At 40.5% G+C, this 21,426-nt stretch overlaps 2 protein-coding genes across 5 annotated transcripts in view; one reads left to right on the top strand and one right to left on the bottom strand.

Moving 5' to 3' along the window:
• The window catches only part of INVS (inversin), a 106,290-nt gene extending 89,343 nt beyond the window's left edge, over positions 1-16,947 (top strand). For both annotated transcript variants that reach the window (XM_086609157.1, XM_086609156.1), the window contains exons 14-17: positions 3,536-4,340; positions 12,096-12,328; positions 13,325-13,405; positions 16,291-16,947. In XM_086609157.1, coding sequence (XP_086465283.1) covers positions 3,536-4,340; positions 12,096-12,328; positions 13,325-13,405; positions 16,291-16,406 — 1,235 coding nt within the window. In that variant the 3' untranslated portion in view covers positions 16,407-16,947. The remainder of the gene's footprint in view (positions 1-3,535; positions 4,341-12,095; positions 12,329-13,324; positions 13,406-16,290) is intronic.
• Positions 16,948-17,430: 483 nt separating this feature from the next.
• The window catches only part of TEX10 (testis expressed 10), a 61,089-nt gene continuing 57,093 nt past the window's right edge, over positions 17,431-21,426 (bottom strand). For all 3 annotated transcript variants that reach the window (XM_086608519.1, XM_086608517.1, XM_086608518.1), the window contains 3 exons: positions 20,096-20,277; positions 18,870-19,080; positions 17,431-17,647 (listed from right to left, as the gene is read on the bottom strand). In XM_086608519.1, the coding sequence (XP_086464645.1) occupies positions 17,534-17,647; positions 18,870-19,080; positions 20,096-20,277 (507 nt within the window). In that variant the 3' untranslated portion in view covers positions 17,431-17,533. The remainder of the gene's footprint in view (positions 17,648-18,869; positions 19,081-20,095; positions 20,278-21,426) is intronic.

Here is a 21,426-nt window from a genome sequence, read left to right as displayed (position 1 = left end):
GGGGGGACCTTATCGCTCTTTACAATTACCTGAAAGGAAGTTGTAGGGAAATGGGGGTCGGTCTCTTCTCCCACGTTATGAATGACAGGACGAGACAGAATGGCCGCAAGTTACGCCAGGGGAAATTTAGGTTAGATATCAGGAAAAATTTCTTTACAGAGAGGGTTGTGAAGTATTGGAACAGGCTGCCCAGGGAGGTGGTGGAGTCCCCATCCCTGGAGGTGTTTAAAAATCAGTGTGGATTTGGTGTTGAGGAACATGGTTTAGGGACCCTGACAATGCAGGGTGAATGGTGGGACTCGATAATCTTGAGGGTCTCTCCCAACCAAATGATTCTATGATTCTTGCCTTGCTGCACTCTTTTATTCTACCTGTAAATGCATCGCAAGTTTATCCTCATTTTTTGACTACTCCTATATTAGTTTTACAAGATACGCATTTTAACAACATTTCAGTCAGTTCTGACTTCAGCCAGTTATAGGAGCCTATGGCTCAAGTCTTTCAAAACTGGTAATGTTAAAATGTCTTTGTTATCATTAGAAGCAAAAACTGGATAAGTAGTTTATTTAAAGTTGCAAGAACTCCTTCTCAGATGTCAAATTACTGCTAATTCCTCTGGATGTTCTGCTAATCAGAATATGATAATAATCCAAAAGAAAAAAGTCAAAGAGCTGTTCTTACTGAATCATTTTACCTAGATTTCTTTAGCTTTTACATGGAAGTGTCTTGGTAAACAGAATACTTGAGTATATTGTCATAGTGAAAGCAGACATATATATCTTAGCCTAACGTATGCTATGATAGCTAAGTAATAATAAACAGAGCTGTTAAAAATTCTAGCAAGCTTTACCTGCATGTGTATTAACTTTAAATTAATTAAAATATTCAGATGGCAAAGTAAAACATACAAGAAGAATCAGAAGCAGTGATTGCCAAATGAAAAATGGGTGGTTTCAATGAACTTAAAGAGGAGAAATTGATAAGCATGGAAAAAAGGGAAAGGAGAAAGATAGATGTTGGAGCGGGATTACAACAGTGAAGAGAGAAGTGTGTAGCTTGGGCTTTTGATTGAAGGCTTCTCTGAAGTTGGAGATTTACACAAATGTTCTGGATATGCCAGAATAATTTTTCCATGTTGATGGTTTTGCAAGTAAAGTTTTAAAATCATATGGGCTATTGCCTGGAGATTTTTTGGTTTTCAGTATAACTTTAAAAGCTGAATATAATTTCTGCAAAAGATTGAATTTTAATTTTCAATTAAAAATTCTTTACTGTTATTATCTTTCTTCACTGTGAGTGCTGAACATGAAGAGAGCAAAACTCTTTACTCAAGGTTCTTCTGAAAACATGATAACATGTCTACTTCTACAGTGAGACAAGTTTACCTTCAGAGATTGTAACGCCCCCTCTTGCTCAATCCAAAAAGCCTATATTTGAAATAAAATGCTATGCCATTTTTACCTAAACATTCTCTTTTTGTTACTGGAATGATGCCAGAAAAGTTGACACGGTAAGGATCAAATCATGAAGTCCTGTAATCAATTCTCACTAAATGTTTTAATCATTCCTCTTGTGACCAAAACTTTAATGGACTTCATTGGATGTTTTATTGGAATTAAATATAAATTTAGATTCTGTGGCCTGGCACTCAGAAAGATTTTCAGCAATTGCAAATAGATTTTTTGCATCTGCTAACAATATATGAAAACTGTGATTTAGTTGGTGGGTCTGTTCTGGTCTCTTCTCCACTTGGAAATCTCTTTCCTATGTATATTATCTCATTTGACTTAATTGTAGTAGCAACAGGTAAGTTCTTTTTTTTGTGCTTAGCACTTGTTATTGCTGGGTCTTCCTATCTAAGACAGTTTATTTCAGCCTCAAAAGATGATCTGTAGTACTTAAATGATGGGGTTTTTCATTCCTCAGTTGTCCAGTTGTTCAGGTTAGGAAGTTTTGCACACACTACTTTAAAAACATAAATGTGTTACAGTTGAAGTAAAAAAAGTGTTTTGTATGCCGTACATACAAACCAGGTAGCTGGTTTTGGTGAGTTCAGAATGACAAGGCCATTTTTAAAAGGGTGTGTTCTTTTTCCTCATAACTGTAAAAATCAACTTGTTGGAAGATCAAAATAGTGTTGTGACAGTGATGGAAATTTCTTTTCAATTGGCTGTCATCTCTATACTGTTGTTATTGATGGCACTGGCAATTTTGTACTTGGCTTCATTAAGAGTGGGATTATGCCCATGGAAATCTTTGTTTCAAAAGGCACATTTTTAAAACTTTCTATTCCTCTGGTGAATGAGAGAGAGAGGGGGAATTTCCTTCTTTCTTCTGGGAGATTAAAATAATAGATTAAAATTAATTAAATAAGTTATATATTAAAATAGATTAAAATAATAGACTTTTTTCCCTGTCCCAGAATATACAGGACTCATTACCCATACGAAAATCATGTATAAATTAGAGTAACCTCTCAGACCATACTGACCTGTCACCATGATACGTCTTCTCTGTTGGAGACATCATTGATGATAACGATGATTTTCTTCTGTATAATCTGGTAATCTGCCATATTCTGTTATCCAGTCAAGGGAGTATCCTTGTAAAAGTGTTAAAGTGAGGATAAATGTAGCATGATTTTACCAGGTTTTGGATAATCCAGATTTTTTTCTGTGATTCCATGATGTCAAAGATATTTCTATTTTTTTTTTCTTTTCCCTATTACCTGCCCTGTAACACCCTGTCTGTTACATTTTGTCTTGTCTGTGTATTTTCTTATTCCCCTGTTAGTTTCCTGACAAAACAGAAGGTGGATGGTAGATGGAGATTCTCAAGTTTTGCACTCCAGTCTGGCTTCTGAGTCATCCTCACAAGAATGTTTAGAAGCAGTTATCACACAGGATTTATTTTCCCACCCTAGACTTGGAAAAGAAATCTTGTAGCAAGGGAAAACGGGAAGGACTTCATAGTTTCTTTTAGGATGTCAAGGGTGACATTTTAGGATGTCAAGTTTCGTTTAGGATTTCTACTGAGAAGCCAAGAGCTGTGGGTTTCCTGGGTCGGTGGGTTACCCTGTCTGTCATCACGTGCCAGGATGTGGGGTGACTAAAGCAGAAGCTTAGCAAATAAGCTTGAAACAGGGAAGGTCTGTTATGGTGTCTTCACTGGAACGAGCAGGTGTGTTCGTGGGACTGCATTCCTGCGCCACATGGTGAGCTGGTTTCTTTGGAGAACACCAGTGTATTCAGGTAAATGAAGAAATAGTTTCTTCCTGTGAACTTTTTTTAGGCATCTAACTCAAACATAATGTGAGAAAGAAAAATACTTGTGGAATGGTGAGCAAATGAAGAATTTTGGGACTGTACTGTTACAGCCAATCATGTCCTTTTCTCATTCTTCCTGCTTATATATTTTCTTCATTTAAGTAAATCCCAAGTGTGGCTCAAAGGTCACTGAGTGAAAAAATTAAAGACATAAACTATGTTTTTCTGAATCAGAGACTGAATGTTGTTTTCCATTTCTCTGTCTAAAGATTCATTGAGGAAACACACCAAAAGCAAGCCAAGTTATGTCCATTTCGATTGTGGCAAAGCAAAAGAGGGAACAAAAGTTGAAGTGAAACATCAAGTTGCGGCTGCTACAGAACCGGGTGGAGAAAAGCACAAGGAGCACACCATTGAGGCAGCGGGTACTTGTGCTCGAAGGAGCAGAAGGCATGCTTCTGCTTGTAGGACTGCTAATGGTGGGGAGAAGCTAAGAGATCAGAGTCAGTCTTCATCTGGCAAAAGGGACCACTGTGAAGGAACGGCTGTGTTCTTCTGCAACGTCGGTTGTACTGGTGGAATTGTGAAAAATTCAAAGCAGTGTGAAGCTGCTTCCAAAGGCAAAAGGCATCAGCAGAAATCCAGAAATAAAGAGGTAAATGATGAGCGATGTTCCCCAGCTGGCTCTAGTAGACCAGGAAGTGCCAAAACGGTATTTGTAAACAGCAGAAATGACAGCGTGCATGCTGTAGAACAAAATAACAAAGTGGGAAATAACGAGTTAGCAAAAAAGGCCTCTCCTTTATTGTCGGCTGAGGCAGAATCTATGGGAAGTGTGCCAAGAAACCCAGCAGCATGTTCTGCTCCTGATGACAGTTTGAACTTGGAAAAAACAGGCATAATTGGATCCAGGAATGCAGATGATCAATTATGTTCTGTCGCGTGGCAAAGTACGAATATTGAACTAATCCCTTTAGAGATTCGAATGCAGATTATAGAAAAAGAAAGAAAAAGAAAAGAGCTGTTTCGGAAGAAGAACTACGCTGCCACAGTCATCCAGAGGACATGGAGAAGGTAAGACTACTATTTCAGTAGCTAGAGAAGAATGAGACGCAAGTAGATGTAAATTAAATCAGGCTTGTTGGCAGTGTGCTTTCTTTGGTCCTTTTGCTTATAACATTACCAGTGATAAATGAAGAACTTCATAATCTTTCACCAAATAAGTGGAAGTGGGTTCCAGTCACCCAGAATTACATTAGTAAGTTAATAAAAGTGCAAGTTATTAATTATTGAAAGTCACTAAGTGGTGACTTTCAATAATTTGAGAAGTTATTAAACCTCTATTTCAAACACAGATATTTCTTCAGAGAGTGCCAATCGAGATTTGCCTAAGCCTGGAGTTCACTGCTGGCATGTTCATTAGCAAACTTGCACATGTAGGGATACAGAGTTTTTCCTGAAAAGTTTTTGTAACCAGATCATTCACCACCATTTACTGACACATCTGAAATTGTGGATAACACACCTGGGTAACCAAACCACCAGAGATTTGGAAGCCTTGGAAGTTCATTGCCAAAACTTGAAGCTAACTTGAATAACTTGATTGAGCAGGAGCAACTGTTGTACAGAAGAGGCAGACAGGAGAGTGTGAGGTTTCTCAGTGTTTGCTTTCCAAAGTGTTTGGTTTGTTTTGGTTTTTTTTGTGAATGCGTGAGTTTCAACCTCAAAAATACAGTTATTCTTGATATATGCGTTCCTTGATATTTATTTGCTTATCAAAATTGACAGGAAGAGTATGGCAGCTGTAGGTGGAGAATATAATGTACACAATTCTAATTTCCTATTTTTTTTTGACATTTTCTTCAGTTTTTTCTGTGGATGCAGAAAACTATAAATTGCCGATTTTTACTAATAACTGATCCTTCTAGGTCTCTTACTAGCTGAACAGTTTCATATATGTTTTAGTATTTCTTAGGATTCAATTAAAGAAAAAATAACAAGGAAGTTCCTTTGAGAACTTGACTCTCACACCCTATGGTATAGTTCAGTAGTGATGCAAAAATTGTTCCCTCAACCAAACTATCAAAGGGAGCAGCTGGCAGATCTCTGGGAGCATATAGAGGGTAGTAACGTCCTTTATACTAGTCCCTGGGTAAGCTGCAATTTTCCTGGAACAGCAGAAACAGGTCCTAATGCCCAACTTCCTGCAGAGTGAATGCTGAGTCACTGGTAGACCTCCCTTCTTCTGGTTCGTGCTTGGAAGCTTTGGTTCCCTCGGGGAGGAATTCAGCAGGGCTGTTTCTTCCCCCCACTGTTCCAGGAGCCAAGTACTAGTCTTCCCAGTGCAGGACAGCGACTGCATCCACATGGAGCAGAGGGGAGCACTCAGCAGCTGGAGCGTCAGGACCTGCTCTCTTTGTCACCGTGTCCAGCCGCGTGAGGCAGCCAGCCTGGGCTGTTCAGCCACTCCAGTAACGTCCTCTGGGCTGCATCAAGCCAGACCAGGATGAAAAGTTAAAGGAGAACATTTCTGAACAGTTACTGTAGAAGCCTGATGTTTCCACAAGGAAAAATCTTTTCGCCAAGTAACGTGTAGCTCTGGAAAGCTAAAAAAGAGGCATGAGGTTGTGCAGCTTGCTTTCAGTGGTGCTTCCAGGCTTAAAAAATCCCGTTTCTTACTTTGCAAGACGGAGTGTTACCTGTGTGCTCTGTTGTATGAAACATCAGAGAGCTAAGAGACAAGTATTACTAGCCACTTGTTTGTGGAGTTTTGAGAACCGTATTTCTCCCATTGCTTTTTAGAGTTAACTTGCAAAGTGCAAAGTGTCTTGTCTTTCTCAGAAAGGGCTGAGGCTGCCTGTTACTAGAGAAGGGACACCAGACCAGACGCCCCATGGCCCAAGCCAGCAGTCCGTTTGTTCCTAAACTGAAATGTGGCCATTTAAACATTTGCGTTGGCTCAGCAAACACTTGTGTTTGCTCCAGCTCTTTCACTGATCAGTCTAAATGTTTCCAAGCATGAGGTTGGATGCACAGTCCAGTAATATTCCAGGTTCTCTCTTCACTGTTGTTGGAGTATAAAAGTCATGCTGGCTTTTGCGTGTACGTTCCTATTCCAGTGAAAAGTCAAAACTTTGGAATGTGGTATTTTAAATTCATTTTGGAGCCTCTTTTTTTGGTGAAAATTCTGACTTTTTTTTTGTACAAAATCACTTATTTCTGTACTTCTGTTGTCTTTGCCCTCTGTTTGCTATTTATGCATCCTGTCCTGGGGTTCCCAGTGCAAGAAAGTCATGGACCTGTTAGAGTGGGTCCAGAGGAGGGCCACAGAAATGGTCAGAGGACTGGAACACCTCTCCTATGAGGAAAGGCAGAGAGAGTTGGGGCTGTTCCGCCTGGAGAAGAGAAGGCTCCGGGTAGACCTTATTGCAGCCTTCCAGTACTTAAAGAGGGCTTAGAGGAAAGACTGAGAGAGACTTTTTACCAAGGCCTGTAGTGACAGGACATGGGGCAAACTGAAAGAGGGTAGAGTTAGATTGGACATAAGGAGGAAAGTTTTTACGATGAGGGTGGTGAAACACTGGAACAGGTTGCCCAGAGAAGTTGTGGATGCCCCATCCCTGGAATGTTCAAGGTCAAGCTGGCTTCGAGCAACCTGATCCAGCTGAACATGTCCCTCCCCATGGAAGGAGGGTTGGACTAGATGGTCTTTGAAGGTCCCTTCCAAGCAAAACCATTCTGTGGTTCTTTGTTTCTATACCGTATTCCTCATACCTGCACTGAACTGCAAAGCAAAGCAGCCGCTTGTTCTCCCAGTAATCCACCACTTCTGCCATCAGCTCTCTCTGGTGTTGCTGTCGTGAAATGAGTGATTTAGATTGCTTAAAGAATCACCATCAAAGGTATTAGCAAAAGTGGTTTTAATATGATGTTGTAAAAGTGCAACTTAATGTTTGATGGCAAGGTTCACTCTATTAATCACTGCATGGAAGAAACAGACGAAGGAAAATTGAGTTTGAATCGAGGTAGGATGATTCACACAGCGACCAGAGATGCAAAGGGTAAGGAAGACTCTCCCGTTGAGTCACAAGGTTCAGAGTGAACCCCTTTGCTTTCTAAATTCCGTACAGAGCCTAGGTGTGTCTAGGTCCAATCTTAGTCTCAGATTTGGACAATGGTTTATGTCTAATGGAATTATCTATACTAATTGAGAAGCTGCAGGGATTAGTAATGTTTCATTAGTCTTAATTCAGCATTCTATCAGTCACTTACTGAGGATCTGTCACAAGTAATCTCTCCGCCTTGGACAAGGAACGATCTCATAGTCTCAGGTAAGGAATCTCAAACCTTGAGAGGCGTCCCTGCTTGAGGGGAGACTCACCTGGCATGCAGTCCAGCTGCAGTTCGGGGAGAGCTCAAGTTGGACTTATCCAAAGATCTGCCATTGGTAAAAGGTCTCTCTGCCTCTAGGAGCAACCTTGAGAGGTGTCCCAGCTCCAGGGGAAATGGCTGCCATGCAGCTACGCTGCCTAGCAGCAAGAGCTCAAGTAAGGCTCACTGAGGCTGTCATATTTATGGAATAAAGTGGTTGGCCTGTAGTCAAATTACATGTGATGGAAAAGGTGTGCATGACACTCCTTGTACCCACAGCGTTGTTGCTTGATAAATGAGCTCATAAATAGCCACCCTGGATTCATGTGTTAAATCGTGTGATTGTGTGTTGATCGCATGATCGGTGTTCCAAGCTCATGTACATGAATGCCTGGCTTGCCAGTTTGTCACCAATGGGGAGAACAGGTTGGAACTAGAGGAGTTCTTGGCCCGACTGCAGCTCAGGCCTTTACTGCCTTTGGAGCCTGTACCAAACTACCACTGGTTTGGTTAAGGGTTGAGTGCATCCGTCACACTCCATTCAGAGGCTGAATAAATATTACCTGCCTTCCCAAATTTTTCCAAATGCTATGTAAGCAGCTCAGTGCTGGCAATGTCCTCCTTGGCTGCCTTTCTAATTCAGATTCCAAATTCTTGTTTTATGTGTTCAGACCCTTTTAGATATCAAAAGCTAAAGTAAGTCAGGAGTAGGTTAGGAGAGTATATCCGTAAGCGATGCCTATTCTTCTGAAGGCTGCGCTGTTTTCACTTAACACAAAATTAAAATCCTCACAGCGGGGTAGGTGCATGCCATAGCTTTCAGTCAAGGCGTAAAAATGTGTCGTGAGTGCTTGTGCAAATTTCCTCACAAGAATTGGGTTCTAAAGCTTTGTGTCAAGCTAGCTTAACTACATAGGAATCTCTGCATTCCAATTACAGTTTCGACTATGTAAAGATTTCGGATAGATCTTTCTAAACTGTCCACTTGCTGAAACAGCAGGGGTGTGCTACCTCATCAAGAAGTGGATGCACTTACTTACACCACTTGGGAAATTGTGGGGATTAAAGATTATTTAAATGACATTTGTTATCTAAAGAATTAATAAAGAAAAATACATATATTTATTCTGTTTGCAAAACTCATATTTTGTAGAACACTAACGAGGATCATAAATTCTGCAAGACTGCAGGAGAGAATAGTTTGGCATTTCCTCCACTGTTGCTTCATTACCTCTGCGGAGAGTTTAGTGTTGCTAGAGCTTTGGCGGAGTTCAGAAAGTTTGCAGCAGCATCATAACGCGTTTGTTTCCATGAATGTTTCGATGCAGAACGCAGAACAGTTCGTTGGGCAGCAGCGCTGAGGTGAGGGCACTGCACGGCTGTGAAGAGCCGAGCTTCCCTCCTGCATTCTCTGTCTCCTAGGCCCCCCAGTTCTGCTGTCTTTTCTGCTTATACTTCAAGCTCAACATGAACTTTATTGTCTGAGCGTTTTGAAACTCATGTGGATGACGAGAGCTGTGAAATTGGACCATATTTCCTCCTCCTGATTTCCATGCTACTACCACAGCAATAATGTTTATATTTTAAAAAGAAGAGAGTTCTGCCTCTTCCTTTGAAGCACGGTTCATATATATCTCAAAAGAAAGAGGCAGCGTGGGTGTTTCAGGATGTGGATCCCAAGTCAGATGGTGGCACCTGCCTGCCAAGAAGAAGTCATGGTTAGCATTTCCAGCTAGCTCACACTAGGCTGCTGTATGTGCAGACTACTAATATGTCAGTTATTCTGGCACTCTCTCTGGAATACCTAATTTCCCATCCATTATACTCCGAATTAAAGTTCTTAAGCAGGTGCCTGCTGTGTGGCTGTGGGTCCCACTCAGTCCTGTGTTTGTCTTTTGGGTCCAGGCTTGCACTGGTAAATAGCATGTACCTGTAGACAACAACAGAATTATACATTGTTAATGTATCATTCTACATTACAAACATGTAGAATTACATACTTGAGTTCTGGCATTTCTCTAAATTAGGATTAAATACATTTATCTCACTGCAAATTTTATAGTCATGGTTTACTTACTGGAAATTTATTGAGAGCTATTTTGAGCTACAACACAATGGTACTGGTCTACTTAAGTCTATTAGACTTGCCTTTCTTGGGAAAATGTTTCAATTCCCACAGTCCACGAACTTTATAAATGTAGCCCTCAAAAGGGTATTTCAAGGTGTGTGGCTTGCCAAAGGTTAATTGCTTATCCTGCTCGTTGAGGCTTACAGATTCCGTGTCTGGTTTGCTCTCTCATGGGGGGCACTGAGGCCTGTGCCATTCTCCAGGGTCCACAGTGAGTCGACAGAAGCTGGAAATAAGTTGGTTGCTGTCAGTGTTGCTCTCCTGCTGGAGTTAAACTAATTTTTTGTATATATTATTGTGATTTGCATACTTTGACCAACAGTGGTTTTTAAGATTAGTAACAATGAATCTGAATACCATTTGCCAGCTTCGTCATTCTGCAGATATATTCCACATTTTTTTTCGTGCAGTAGCTTTGTTAAGTAAGCATTGGGTACTTTGTTAAGGCAGCACATCAGATACGTAGAGCATCAAACTCGACGCTGTTGTTCTTTTTTCTCACTAGAATCAGAACAGTCTGTTCCGGGAGAGATGAATTAAAAAAATGTGCACGTGTGCTAAAGAGAACTGCCAACATCTTCTCAGTGTCACAGCGTCACAGTTGTTTTTTTGTTGCTAAAAACTACCAGAAGTTCTCTACAAACGTGAAATCACAGCTGAGTGCAAAGGTGAAGTGCCTGTGAATGGGTCATTTCACGTGTCAGCAAAGGCTTCTGGCAGTAATTGCCAAATTCCAAGAGAATAGCTTAGTATTCTTTTCTGCTCAAGTATAAAGCAGTTCCCCGACTGTTTTTCCTGCAGCAGTATTCACATAACCCATCCTTAGCTCAAGTTGTGTTAGCAAGTCACTGTAATTGTTCCCCTCCCTTCAGTTTCTCTTCCTCTCTTACCCTGTTGAAAAGTTCTAAGTGACATGTTATTTAACAAAACTGGATCATTTTTTTCTTCTGTCTCTTAATGCTCCTGTTCCGAATTCATACAGAGCTTTGCAACTTGCAAGCCCCACGGACATTTATTGGTAAGGTGCAGCTGCTCCTCACATTTGTTATGTATTTTAATGAGCTGTGTAACAGTACATGTCTGAATTATGAAGCTCCACTAAATTAAGATTAAATCCAGGTATTTCACCCGGCAAATTTCACAGACGTCATTTACTAAGTTTATTGAAAGTTTAAAATGATTGGAGCTGTAATTGAGCATACCATTCCCCTTTGGCATTCTATTGTGCTTTTATGTACTCATTTTCTGTGTACGGCTGCTGTTTTGTTTGAATTATATATAGTTCATTGGCTTGTAACGTATATTTAAACAATTTGTATCTGATTGTGTTGTCTCTTAATTTAGAACTTGTTGCAGATGGAGCAACAGAAGAAAATCACCTCTTTCTCTGTCCTTCCTCATTCCCTTTACTGGGGCATCCAGTAGAAGGCTTTTTGAATGCTGGAGGGGATGATGATCAATGTGTTTTGGCCTGTTACCAAACACTTATAATTAATATTTTACAAGTGTTAGTTCATGTTCATTTGTGACAGGTTTGTACTGGGAAGATTCAGAGTTAATTGCTAGGCCAGTTAATTGACTTGTGAGTGTGAAATGCCAATATCTGATTGAATACTTCTGATTCAAGAAAAAAACAAACAACTCCTTGTTGCTGGTGCCTTTAGCTGCTGAAGTGGAAAGAAGGACAGGTAATCCACCGTTGCCACTTGGAACAAGGCTGTGGCTGTGTGTAAGATCAAAGCAGCTGTGGCAAGGTTGGATTGGGAGATGGGGAGCCTTTGAAGGGAAGGGAAAAAAGCAAGAAGATTGCTGAAAACAAAGTGAGGGGAGCATCTTCAGAGGAGGGATGGAAAACAGCTCAGTTTTCTGTAGAGGAAATGTGCAGTTGAACTCATAAGAGGTAGATTTGGCTCACCTCTTGCACTGATTGACTGAGAATACAAAGTGGTAAGGCACATGAGAAAATTTGGTGTTACTAAGCTGTGAATATAGTGAAAATTAGACAACAGTATTGATTATACTGTTATATCATAAATAATTACAAGTGTTGTCTTCTTCAGATTTTCTGTATATTATAAAGCAGTTGATAAGCTGATGTTGCAGCACTGTAACTTTTGATACCTGTAATGCCAGCTTTTTATTAACTGTGTGAAATAACAGATGCATCCAGAATTGAACCAAACATTTCTCATCCCAATGACTTAGCACATCAGTGGGAGTTCTGTTTTCCTAGTTACTCATGTAATCCGCCATGTGAACTGATGCGTGGAAAGCACCGAAGTTAAAACAGGTCACCTAAAACAAGTGCTCTTCTCTTTTCTGCTCTCTAGTTACCAGCTAAGACAGGAGTTGTTTCAGCTTCTTAGTGCTAAGCGGCAGTGCAAAGAAGATGAAGACAAATGGAGACAAGAGACAGCTGCCTTCTTCATTCAGGTTGCTTGGAAGAAACAGCTGAACCATAGCCCTCTGAAATCAGCTCCTTCATGTAAAAATCTGAAATCTATGAACAAAACCAGCTCAGCCATAAAAAACAGCAAGCAGTCCATCCTTAAGCAGATATATGGTAATTTTGTCTTCACTGTACTTTATTTTAAATAGCTACGCTTTTATTTTTATAACAGAGTATTCTTCTATACACTTCGTACCTAATTGTTAGGGTTTTCAACTATTTATAAAAATTACTCTGAGTCTCACGTGTTCTGGGTAATTGTATTTCTGTTTCAGATTGAAAAAAAAAAAAAACAAACCACAAACCCCTGTGTGATTTAAAATGGCTGCTGGTAAAGCTGTTTGAAGCACTGCGTAGCACTGTTTCAGCACGGGTTGTGGGCAACCAGATAATTCTGTTGCCAGAGCTGCTCACATATGTCAATGTGGAAAGAGAATAGAGCAGATAACTGGGGGATACATGGCTGTATCGATGCACAGTGGCCATCTGGATCACGGTTTAATGTTTTTTAAGCATTACACTTTTGGGGCTTTGTATTGGTTTTTAAATATTTCCATTTGAGGAATATGATCTTGTTCCATCTTAGTAGCTTTTTTGTTTGAAGACAGCTGGTCTTTATTGCAAGAGCAAGATCATCTTTTATAGTAACACTGCTTTGCACTATGCCTGCGTGTGCACGGTGCAAAGGGATGTGTCTTGAAGACAAGGGTAGAGGAAGATCACTGCTTTTAAACTTAGAGTTCCCTTTACAGTGTGGATCACTGATGGGAGTAAGGATGTGCTTAACTATATGTACCTTACCAGGTGGTAAGTCACTTCTGTCTTGGCTCTGTAGTTTAGACAGCCAAAAAGGATCAAATACATAAAGCAAGCTAATAATTTTTATTTGCTTCTGTTTTATTGCAACTGCTAGATATATTTTATCTTTAGTTAAAGTTCAGTTGTGATTATCACAATTTTCTGTCATATAGAATGTCTCACGAGTTTCCTCATCATAAATGAGAATAATCTTTAGGATAAAATAATGCTGTAGCCTACTTAAATAGTTATTGCTATACATAACCACATCTTTACGTGACTAAACAGAGCTGTTCATATTGTTTGTTAAAGGACGTTCTCAGGAAGGCAAAGTGTATCAGCCAACAAGACCTCCTTCTAAGCTGAAACTTTCTGATGTGCAGCTGGTCTCAGGTAGGACACACACATTTTAATATTTTAATGTTTATATAAATATGAGATTGGTTTCACCTTAGAAAAGAAAATAAATCTCCTCAAGAACTGAGGTCTCATATCGAAACATGTAACTACTACCAAAACGTTGTGGTTGCATGCCCTTTCCTTCACTTTTTGACTTATTTGAGCACTGCACTTTTATCCTTACGTTGAATCATTTTTACGAAAACCTGTTTCCACTGGGCTGTTACTAGGAAAGACCTTAATATAATGGACTTGTACAGTGGTAAGCCAGGTAACGTTTACCTGTGGTTAAAATTGCTTAGAGATGCTCATGCTTTGGTTCAGCAGCACAAATATTTACTAGTCCTATAGAAATAAAGGGAGCGGATTGCTACATGTGGCAAGAATTTACACACCTGTTTGTTAGAAATACGTGGTTTAGAGCATAGACGAAAACTTGGAAAATCCAACGTTACTCATCTGATCTCTCCCTTTCTTCTAAAATGGCATAACAGGGTTCCTGCGCTGAGCGCAGAGCTTCAAATATTTCACAGAATTTTACTTGCAGGAAGTTTTAAGGCTCTGACAAAGTCATGCATTTGTTTTCTGCTTACCTCAGAAGCCACAAACGCAGTCATTACATTTTCCTTGGGAAAGCCTTAGTTCTGATGTAGCAGAAGTTGTATGTCTGGGGCTGGTATTGGGGCAGTAGGGTTGGCACAATGAGGATCATCAAGCTGTGCAGGCAGGCTGATGGGGCTACACCACGTGATACAAAATAGCATCGAAGAACAGAGACTGTAAAAGTATTATCGAGGTCGTTAAAGGCTGGAATTTTCATGCATGTGGCATTAATTGACAGCTGGCTTAAAAAGAGAGTTAGAGTACACTGTTGTCTCTCCTACTACTTCTTTACTAAATGCCATTTAAAAAAAAGTCTTAAAAGACTTTTTCAAGTGTGTTATGCACTTACTCAGGGATGGGAGCTACAGTAGTGTTAGTGCCTCCTTGGACATTTGGTCTTCGTGGTTGTATCACACATCGTTCAGAGCCAGGCCACAGCCAGATGGCTGCAAAGCAAACGCTTCATGGAGACAGTAGTTCAGGTAATTTGCAAAGGGACGTAAAATGCGTTTTCCAACTAGTTCAACAAAACTCTGAAGTCAGCGGGAAATCAGACAGTCACCCTATCCTTGAGTTCATTGGAATTATAGGTGAGTTTCTGCCTCACTAAGAGACAGAGGCTTTTTTCTTCTGCTGTTTGAAAACTGTTTTAATTAAGAGGCATGACCAGACAGGTGTTTGATTGCCACCTCTTCATGCAGCTATGAATGTAAATTTTAAAGGAGCTTTAGCAAATAATGCTTCTTTTCGTTTAACTTTCCAGGACAACAGATCTCCCTGTCTCCTGAAATAAAAAGGCTTTCTTCTGAGGTTTTGAGTGTCCTTTGCTTTCATAACTTGGTGACGAATAGGATAGTGATAGGAACTCTGCCCAGTTCCTTTAGAACACTACCTACTTTTATTCACCTAACAGGAGCTCAGGGAACTTTAGCCCTTACTTAAAGACAATAACATGTTTTTCATCTGCCTGCCTTTGTGCATGACAACATTACGTTTGTTGGAAAAGTTCAGAGCTGTCAGTGGCTAATGCCAGATACTCTCGTTCTGACGTAGGTGCCTGGAGTAGGTCAGAATGGACTGTTCAGTTTGATTCTTCTCTTCCAGAAGGTCCATCTGGGAAGGCAAAGACTGACTGTCGGCCCAAGTTTTAGTGCTCATCTAGGCAGTGGAAAAAGCACGCAGTGACAGATCTGTAACGAGAGACTGACACCAAACTGGGTTAACTTATTGGCATAAGCAGAGCAAATGCTTTGGAGTGGGGGGACATGGAAGGTGTTGAAAGGAAATGCACAAATAAGTAAGGGGGGGCGGAGGACACCAGGTAGAAAAGGAGTGTGTGAGAGGGTAGACAGCCATGGGGTAGGTGCTTAAAAATATTCTGGAAAATAGGGGCCTTGGGATTGTTGTAACTATTTGGAACTTGAAAGTTGTTCCTTTTCAGATTCTTTTTTTTTTTAATAAATAGATGCCTATACCAATTCAGTAAATGGCATTTACAGAGGCTCTCTGCAGCAGGCCTGACGGAAAAGCCCATTTTTGTGTTTCAATGTGTAGACTGAACAACTGAACTATGTTTATAGAGTTGTAAAGGAGGAGCTTTTGCAATACTTGGCATTAGAAAGACATCCTTAAGCTGTGCTGGGTTCTCCCTCTCCATGAAATGTTCAGATTTGCACTTGGGATGACCCTGGCTAGAATGGGAAAAAGCACTGAAATGTTTGCATCCAATCTCTACAAAACTAGGAAAGGAAAACACAGGTATTGTTTGTAGCACGTTACAGTAAATAAAAACATTGCATGACTCCAGACATTCCGGCAGACTCAGAAACGCAGAGCGTGGTCAGCTGACATTCGTTTTTGCTTTCTAGTAATTCAGAAAATACTCACTTTAGCCCTGGGCCAGTCTCCCCTACCTCCTAGAAACGAGCCGGTACCTGACGCTGCTGGGTATTGCTCAACAACATCTCTTGCCGCCCTTCAGCCGAGAGCACTGCGGGAGCGGCTGAACCGTCAGCCTGGAATCCTCCCTTCCTTTACGAGGGGAAACCTCAAATTACGCGCCATCATTACAGACTGCGTTAAACCTGTGCAGTAGCATTTTGTGTAGGTTGTACTGAGTGCCACAGAAACGGAACTCTATTTACAGATAACGACAGTGAGGTGTCGGGAAAAAGGCATGTTCTTTTCCTGGAAGACTCGTTGTTTATGAAATTAGAACCCAGGGTAGCTAAAACTTCTTTTTATCCACTAGTTACGCATCTTTTCTTCTTTTACAGTAAGCAACCTACAGTGTGCTAATTTGCTGGAGAACATGGGAAAATCAAAGCAATTTTCATACAACCTGAGACCAACCACTGCTGCAAAATCAAAAAATACAAGACTCAAGCACTAAGCAAAACTGAATGTTTGGAATTTGAAGAGCACACCTTGGTACAACTGTTGTCTTTCATAAAACATACAAGTCATCTACAACATACTAAACTTGAACATGTTTTCAGTTTTGTATTAATTATCTCAGCATTACATGCCAAGCAGAGTTCTAAGGAGTTGGATGCATTTTAATTTGTGTACAAATTAGCTTTTTAAATGCAACTATTTATTTAATGAAGCACTAAGCCCAGCATTAGAGTTGCATGGGCTCCCAAAGTTTTCCATTGTCGAAAGCAGGAATTTACAATGTGTTCATCAAAGCAGTTTCAAAAGAGAGGGAAACTGTACTGAAGATGTAATAGTTCTCAAAGATGGCTGATTGATTTCACCTCACATTTATTAAATGTATTTCAAAATCTCAACAGGAACAAAGAACAGCCTTCATGCTCCACTTCCATACTGAAGAAACTATTGTTTCTTAGCTTTGTTTGGATTTGGAAGGAAAGGTAGAGATGTTGACAAAAAACACTCAGTAAATACATTGCTTTCCACAGCTTATGAAAACTGTTTTCTACCCTTTGGGGTTATCACTATTTTTTTCCATATTAATAACTATTTTTATACATGCACAAGAAGAGTTTCTACAGAAAGCAAGAAAAGATGGGACTTATTCGAGAAGAAAAGTGGTCCTTATGATGGCTTTGGAGCTGCCAGTGTACAGTATTTACCTTGCACAAACTATTTAAAGATATGAACTCCGCAAAAATAAAAAAGTGTTACTCTAGTATCAAAGTACATTGTTTTCTATTTTTTCTTCTAGTTGTATTACATAATTGGGTTTTTTTTTCATTACTATGATGCTTTGAGATAACAGATAACTGGAGTCAGTGTAAGTCCGTTTCTCTGCAAGCACTTAAGCTCCAAGGAGACTGGATTTTCTTTAACATCCCTCCCTGTGGTCACCACGTCTGCTAAACCACCTTCCAGTAATGTTAACTTGCTTGAAAAGAAAGGCAATAGAGGTGTGCAGTTCTCTGTAAAATTTTTATTCTGTTTCACTTACAAAAAAATGGACAAGCTTTGTTTCAACATCTTCCATTCAAAACTAAATAGAAGTAAATGCTTTACAGTAAATGCAGTTCGACCTCTTTAATATACCGCGTTCATGGGGCCGGGTCCCTGGGGGTGAGAGGCAAGGTAGATGTTGAAACAGTAGTGGAGGTCTGTTAGCCACTGCTCTTGAACTTCACCACTCTTCAGTGTCTAGAAAGAAGGGGAAAAAAGGTAAAACTCCATTTCACAGACAGCACTTGCAAAGCTTCGCTTTGTGTTTACGGTTACTCAGGTGCGCGGTTATTAAAGGCACGAGATGGCCTTGTGCACCTGCACACAGCGACACTGCTCATCTCTTCTCGTTTTTGTGCATTTCAACATAGTATGTGGAAGCCAAAATAATGAAGTGTTACTACTTGGTACACTAAGTTGGTGTTACATTACAAAGTGTGCAAATTACACCAGATGTGATTTCCTTACTCTTAATTACAGAGGCTTGCTTACTTTCCAATTCTGCAATTTATAGTCAATTAAAATGCAAATGAGCGTGGCTCTACTGAAGCAGGAGAGCTCAACACCCCAGTCTACAGAACTGCTACCAACAGACCCACGCAGCCCATAGTCCAGCAACTCACTCTCCTTGGCATTCACGAGTGGTTAAAAAGCCCAGTGCCACCACACACACCCACTCGCAGTTAAACGTGACAGGACCAGGCTGAGCTGTTTTCAACACCACAGAAAACCAGCCATGCCATTCTCTGCCAGAGAACTTGCACAATACTCTGTGCAAGTCTGCTTTGCCACCTCTGGGGTTATGTTTCTGGTAACAGACCTTTTAAAAAGCTACTGATGGATACGTGCCGCTTACTTATTCAAACCTCTGCGCTGCACAAACTTTCTGCACTCAACACTAGTAAGAGTTGTGTGTGAAGGCCGTTTCAGGGGTTTTCCTGAAGAGAGAAGCAGTTGTAGTAGCCTCAAAAGCCCTGGAACGTAGCCATGTGAATGGAGGTGCTGGGGTTTGTGATTTCTGGGAGAAAGTGTATTTAAGAGTTTGTCTGATTTAATGACATCTCCATACACCTATATACCACTGCTCCAACAAACAGGAAGAACTAGTTTCTTATTTCGGGACAGCTCTCCCTCAGACAGGCTATGTAGGTACTCCGCTTCCAGTGCGTGCTGTTAGGAAGTCCAACTGTTGCCCAGGGCTGCTGGACTGGGTGCAGGCTGAACTTCAGAGCTGTCTCACCTGTGCAATGACCACAGGAGCTCAGACAAGCAGGTGCCTGCTACACAGCCTGCACTTCCAGGACAAGTGAAAGACAAACTTATCTTTTGCTAAACATCTGTTCTTCAGGGGTTTTAATTTTTAAACATAAGCATCAAGTACGTCCTTATAGTCTCTGGGAAACGACAAGAAGTTTCCTACCATGATGTCCTTGATAATCTGTTGCACCAGAAATTCGTTTGTGATCATATGGCTCCTGAGCTGACCGTGTTGCATTAGTAAGCGGAGCAACTGAGCAACAACGGGCAGTTCTTCCCGACAGATCCTGCTCACTTGCAGACTCTGCAGCATCAGTCTCAGTAATCGTGGCAGGAGTGCTAATGCAGAGATACATGATCCCCACAGCATATCCCTGAAAGGAAAAGAGAACAAAAATTGGAATGATCGGGGACACATATTTTTCAAGTGTGCTCCTGTGAATTAACCTCATACCTGTATACGGAAACGTGCCTCTGGGAATGCAATCACACCAACTGCCTTCACCATAATTAGTGCCAAAGCAGAAAATTTGTACTAGAAAACACTAAACTTGAATATATTCTAAAATTATATACAGCACTGGAAAAAATTTCAGGCCCTGCCCTGGAGCTACAAATGTTGCTGAAGTTCTTACACAGTGTAATTTTGCCTTGATGCAGCTGGGGAGCGGTTTTGGTTTCAGTCACTGTTCAGGTACACCTGAATCTTTATTGAAGACTCGTAAGAAATCAAACAATGGCATCAGCTTTTTGTGACATTCAAGTCATTAAACACATTAAGTGAAGGACGACTCCGGCTTTAAAAACATGTCTTAAACTTCAAGTAAGCTTTGAACAACCTTCCTGTACATGGAACAGTTACGGGGAAAATCTGAAGTTTAAACTGTTCAAAGACATTTCTGTTATGCAGGTAAATAAATTTATTTAAATCTGGTATCTGTAGCTTTTGGGTTTTTTAAATAAAATGGGTTTATAATCTATTAAAACTATGCCTGAGAAGTTTTGCTAAAGCTGGGATATCAAGTCAGTTAAGAATACAAGCATATAAAGGCAAATCCTTTGCGTGTTGCTTTCCAATGTACCTAATGCACCTAGAGGTTAAAGCTAAAGATTAAGGAGGCGTAACTATCCACCTTTCTCAGGTCAGGATGGATCTGATGTCTAACCAGAACAATTTGAGATGAAACCTCCTTCAGTTATTGTTTTAAATAATTCCATCTAACTTTGCAGTTGTTTTTCTTAAATCCCAGCACTGTTTTGAAGTCAGAGCAAAAGACAGCAAAATAAATGGGGGGGGGATGCGGGGAGGGTCTCCTTTCATTTTACCTCAATAAATACTTGTGGGAACAAAGGCGGAGACCAGTAACACGGTAAGAAAAGCAGCATTACCTTTTCTGTACATGTTCTGCATCCTCTTTGTCTAAGGTTAGCAGGAAGTACAGAAGACTGTAGCAACAAGAGGCCAAGAACTTGTGCAGGTTTTCACTGAGGATGCAAGCTTGATCCAAGAGCTTATTTATGGCACATAGAACAGATCCAGCTGTGCTATCGGGTATTACAACCAATCCAACCTGTATTAAAATAAGAAATCCCGAGTTCATCACTTTACACACAGGGTATTCTGCTGGTGCACGAGCATGTCTAGAGCTGAATGAATCTCTTTCATACCATGACATATATTACTTGTTTCTGTTCAAGCTGTACACACTACTACTGCATTTTGTCAAATCCCTATTTTCCAAAGAAATTGCCACCAATCAACAGAAGGTTAAACCAGCATCTTCATTCCATCCCCTTGAAATAAACACTCATCTTGAACATATTTAAAAAAAAAAACAAAAACAAATCCACTGCTTTGAGCCTTGCTCTGAAAGATGGTACAGGCACAAACAGAATCTTCTGGACAGAACAGGCCTTTCCTTTTAAGCATATATCATGGGACATAGCAGCCCTTCTGGGTCTGGAAACGGCAGTGAGCAGTCACTGAGGTAGAAGGAAACTCGGATTTACTCTCCAGAAAGAAAAGCTGCTACTGGATTCTCATCAGGGTGAGTCTGATGAGAATCCAGTAGCATCTCATCTCATCTCCTTAGAAACCCGACAGGCTCAACAGGAATGAGAGCATTATGAGCCGAGTCAAATTAAAGCTAATGAAACATACGGTGGGCTCGCAGCTGGGGTGATACTCTTCTGTTGAGTAAGGATTTTATAGGCATGATAAATAATTTAGAAAAAATTATTTTTTGGGTAAAGGCCATGAATTAGAAAGCAGCTTAAATTTTGAAGTGCTACTGAGTAACTATCCTAGATTTTTGTCCTGTAAAGCTGTAAAAAAAAAATTCATGCATTGCTAATGTGGCACCATTTATCTTATTACAAAAGTAATTTAAGGAGATTTAGAGCAGCCTAATTTGCTCACCGGCAAGTACATTGTTTTAAGCTGACAGAGGCAGTTGGTTCACTTACCAAGGTCAGCTTTTTCTTTCAGAGATGTTTAGGAAAAGATCAATAAAGTACAAGCTACAGAAACGTGGAACGTGTTTCACTGGTGTGATTACACACGAGAGGTAAAAGAGAACAATGATGGGTTCAAACTTTAAATACTTCCGATATGAGACACCAGGTGTATGTCAAGGCCACGAGCGCAGACGAGTGTCCCAAGCTGACTGGCACCAGCCAGCTGCAGAGGTAGGAGGAGGATGGCGTTCCTGCATGACGGA

The sequence above is a fragment of the Tauraco erythrolophus genome, chromosome 3 (genome assembly GCF_009769465.1).
Source record: "Tauraco erythrolophus isolate bTauEry1 chromosome 3, bTauEry1.pri, whole genome shotgun sequence".
Taxonomy (NCBI): domain Eukaryota; kingdom Metazoa; phylum Chordata; class Aves; order Musophagiformes; family Musophagidae; genus Tauraco; species Tauraco erythrolophus.
The sequence above is the reverse complement of the archived record's forward strand: the minus strand, read 5'-3'. Positions and strand labels throughout refer to the sequence as shown.